At 34.7% G+C, this 3889-nt stretch overlaps 1 protein-coding gene across 1 annotated transcript; it reads right to left on the bottom strand.

Moving 5' to 3' along the window:
* Positions 1 to 1646: 1646 nt before the first annotated feature.
* LOC149534045 (histone H4) lies at positions 1647 to 2376 on the bottom strand. The gene has a single exon (XM_089803772.1). The coding sequence runs from the start codon at positions 2304 to 2306 to the stop codon at positions 1995 to 1997; it is 312 nt and encodes a 103-aa protein (XP_089659898.1). The 5' UTR covers positions 2307 to 2376; the 3' UTR covers positions 1647 to 1994.
* Between the last annotated feature and the right edge of the window lie 1513 nt (positions 2377 to 3889).

The following is a 3889-nucleotide window of genomic DNA, read 5'->3' as shown; positions in this document are numbered from 1 at the left end:
GTACTCTCTAACACCTGTCATATGAAATGACGCCCCACTATCTATATACCAAACACACTGTGAGGTTGAGCTAACCATACAAGCTATGAGTGCAAACTCATCTTCCATTCTACTGGAGAGTTCTTCTGCACTTGCTTCTTACCCTTCTTCCTCTCTAGGCAATTACTGACATAGTGGCCAAACTCGTGACATCCAAAGCACTTGACCTTAGAAAGGTCCTTCTTTTAACTTTTCGAATTTGATCATTTGCTAGATCCCTTCTTTGCTTTCCCTTTACCCACTAGGGCAACGTTCTCTTGTTCCACCTCATTTTTCTGACTCTTGTTGGCCCCATTGACAAGACTTAGTCTAAACTCCTCCTGAGTGAAATCAATCCATAGTCGATCCCAACTCAATAATGTATCTCGTCCACTAACAACTTGAACAAAGACACTCCATTGTTTAGTAAACCCATTTAGAGCTATTCTCACTAGTTCGTCATCACTAGGGCTATCTCCAACAACTGCTAACTCATCCTTGACAAGTCTAAGCCTGGTGAGGTAATTTGTGACATCTTCTCCCTGATTCATCCAAGTATTCTTTAGCTTCTCTCTGAGAATCAACTCTTTGTTAGTGGTAGCATTTTGATATAGATTCAAAATGGCATCCCACATCTTCGTCGTATCTAGCTCTGCGATATGTGGAACAATATGATCCTTAACACCATCAAAAATTATCCTCCTCACTTTAGCATCGTCCTTCCTATATGTTGCAATTTGTGTTACATCCGTTGGTACAAGTACAACACTAGTAGCATAATCCTTGATACCATTATCTTCCAACAATAAAGAAATTTTGACCTTCCAGACACCAAAATTTGAAGCACCATCCAATTTATCCTGATCTCTCAAACTAGCTGGAGCCATCTCAAGGGTTTAAAACAATACTAAATCTAAAGAGATCGAAATTTCTTTCCTAGGGCAAAACTCTTCTACCCTTAACAATGCTTTGATACCATGTGAAAAATTTAACTATTGCAATCACTAATTATTAATCTCCTATCATAAATAATTATTAAACTATTAAAAATAAATTCCCAACTAATATCAAAAAATAATACAATTACAACTTCACTTATAAAATACAAAAAGAAATGTGCAACACAATAAACACAATATTTTCAAACAAATTGCCTTTAAAAAAACTCTTAAAAGAAAACCAATTTTACAAATGAAAAATTATATTAAACTTCAACAAATCAAAAAATACAAAATTTCTTGCCTTTTACTAGCATAACTCCAACAACCTCTTAATTTATCCCATTGATATTTCCCACTACTATTCCCGCACTAACACTACAAGAGTGTTTGCTAACACTAAAAACATTTCTCCAAACTTCTTATTCTCCAAATGCCCCCTACACCCCCTTTTATACTACTCTCATTTGTAAACCAATGGCCAAAATTGATTTACAATCAACAATGGAGATATAAAACAACTTACCAACCTTAACAAAATTGGTTTCTAATTGCTTTTAAAAAAAATCAATTATTTAATAAATAATTGTCCTTCCTTTAACGAATTTGTTAGCAAAAACAATTAAATACTAAATAATAGCACATGGACAAACAGCTGTCCAAGCTAACAAAACTAACATGAAATGCATCTTATAAAGAAAATGAGTTGCCTTTTTCATCTATTTTAATGTTTAAGTAAAGCACAAGTGCTCTTTGGAGAGCTAAAATATACAACATTTTCCCATCCAAGAAATACAAATGGAATGTAACAGATCGGCGAAGCAGAGCGACTATTTAAATCCCACAGTTGTATAGCTTCATCATATCAAAATGAAATCCTACCAACCAAATCAAAAGCTCCTCAAACAAATCCTAAAGAGGACGAAAACAAAACCTTAAAAACATAAAGTTCCTGGCCTCGGCAGAGCTTGAGAACTTCCATCAAACGGTGGTGTCAAAAGACACCATAGAAATACAACTAAGAGTGTATCAAAAAGTCTAGCCGCCGAAACCATAGAGAGTTCGGCCCTGCCTCTTCAAGGCATAGACGACGTCCATTGCCGTGACAGTCTTTCTGCGAGCGTGCTCAGTGTAGGTAACGGCATCTCTAATAACATTCTCAAGAAATATCTTGAGAACTCCTCTGGTTTCTTCATAAATGAGGCCACTGATACGCTTTACGCCTCCTCTCCTTGCCAATCTGCGAATGGCGGGCTTGGTGATGCCCTGAATGTTATCTCGCAGCACTTTCCTATGCCTCTTTGCTCCTCCCTTGCCCAGCCCCTTTCCTCCCTTTCCGCGGCCCGACATACTTTCGTCTGTTTAGTAATAAGTAGAAACCTGCTTCAACAGCGATGCTGATGATAAAAATGACAACTGATATCACATTAGTAGGCCTGCCGCGCTATTTATAGCCGTCGCATCTCAAATTTTGAAATTTTTCCCGCACCATCTCTTTAAATCGTGACCGTTGATAGGTGGGTGATCCGTGGCTTTCTATTCTCCTAAGTCTTCACCGTCCGATTGGCGTCCCACGGATTGATGAATAATATAGTTACTTTTGTTTATATGTTTAACCGCAAAATAGGTGGAGATGAGAAATTTTGTTTGTGTGAAGTGGCGGAAGGGTTTTCTTTTGTTAAGTGGTTACGTAAAAGTGCTACATGGTTTTAGTAAACCTACCGAAAAAAAATATATTAAATAAGGTAATTATTTTTAAGAGTTATTTTGGTTGAGTTTAACTTTGGCTGTAACAATTAATTAATAAAAGTTTGTATAATTGAAATTTATAAAATGGTGGACTTTTTACAATGATATTTGTGTTCATGTTTATAAAGTTATAATATAACAATTTATTTTGATTCTTTAATTATAAGGATAAACGTTTTGAGTTGTTTAACAAAATATTGTAGAAAGCTATGTTCAAAGTGCTAATGAGTTTAAAGTAACTAATGATAAACAAACAAAATCCATCGTATTCAATATATGTGAATACTTTCAAAGTATTGTATCATTTAATGATTATAACTATGTCGCATGGATACTTATTCTCATCTATCGGAGCCAAAATGTTTCAACTTCCACAAAATTAGGAGTTGTATTCAACCATTTTTCTTGTTGCTTATATGTAAACACATAGGCATTTTAGTCTTCTTGCAAGAGTTGCGTGCATCTCCTTTGACAAGGCATTTTTGCTTTAAAACCCTAACTCATTATTGCAACTTTTAAGAAAGCTCCAATCATTCAAAAGTTTCACAAAGCTCACCTTTGAATATTTTTGAGGACAGATATGAATGAATTTAGTGCAAAAAATTTTAATTATTTGGTAGATATTGGTCTCTTGATGCAGTAGTATCCCACAAACAAAACATTATTTCAAATAGAACCTTTTATTAACTTTTATTAATTTGGACTAAAGATCTTACTTGCCATAGGATGATCAATGATTATCGCTTACAATGCAAATAGGATTTAAATTTTATTGACTGAAATTGTGATGGACTGATTCAATTACATTTCACCACTATTAAAGATGTCAAGTTATCTCCTCATGTGTCATAAAATATAATAAATGCATTGGATTCAACTCGCCTACAAACATGTTCATCAAGACTATGAAAGAACATTGGGCCCATTCTATGTCTTTTCCACGTGTCATGATAGCACACAAGTGAAAATTGAACATTTAATGAAACCTAGTCTTATGAAACAACTAAGAACCTACTAACTATTAATCGCCTTGAATATTTTATGAATGGTGTGGAATATTTCATTCAAATAAGCACAATTGTCATAAAAAATAGAAGACAGCGCAATGAAAATCACAACTTTGGAAGGTTCGCGTATTTATAACTTGCAACAGAAAGAATGGATGTGATGTAATGACAACATGC

Source organism: Cupressus sempervirens, chromosome 10, assembly GCF_028749045.1.
Source record: "Cupressus sempervirens isolate cs-2001-9-10 chromosome 10, ASM2874904v1, whole genome shotgun sequence".
NCBI classification, from domain to species: Eukaryota; Viridiplantae; Streptophyta; class Pinopsida; order Cupressales; family Cupressaceae; genus Cupressus; species Cupressus sempervirens.
Note: the sequence above shows the minus strand (reverse complement) of the source record. Positions and strands in the feature narration are given on the sequence as shown.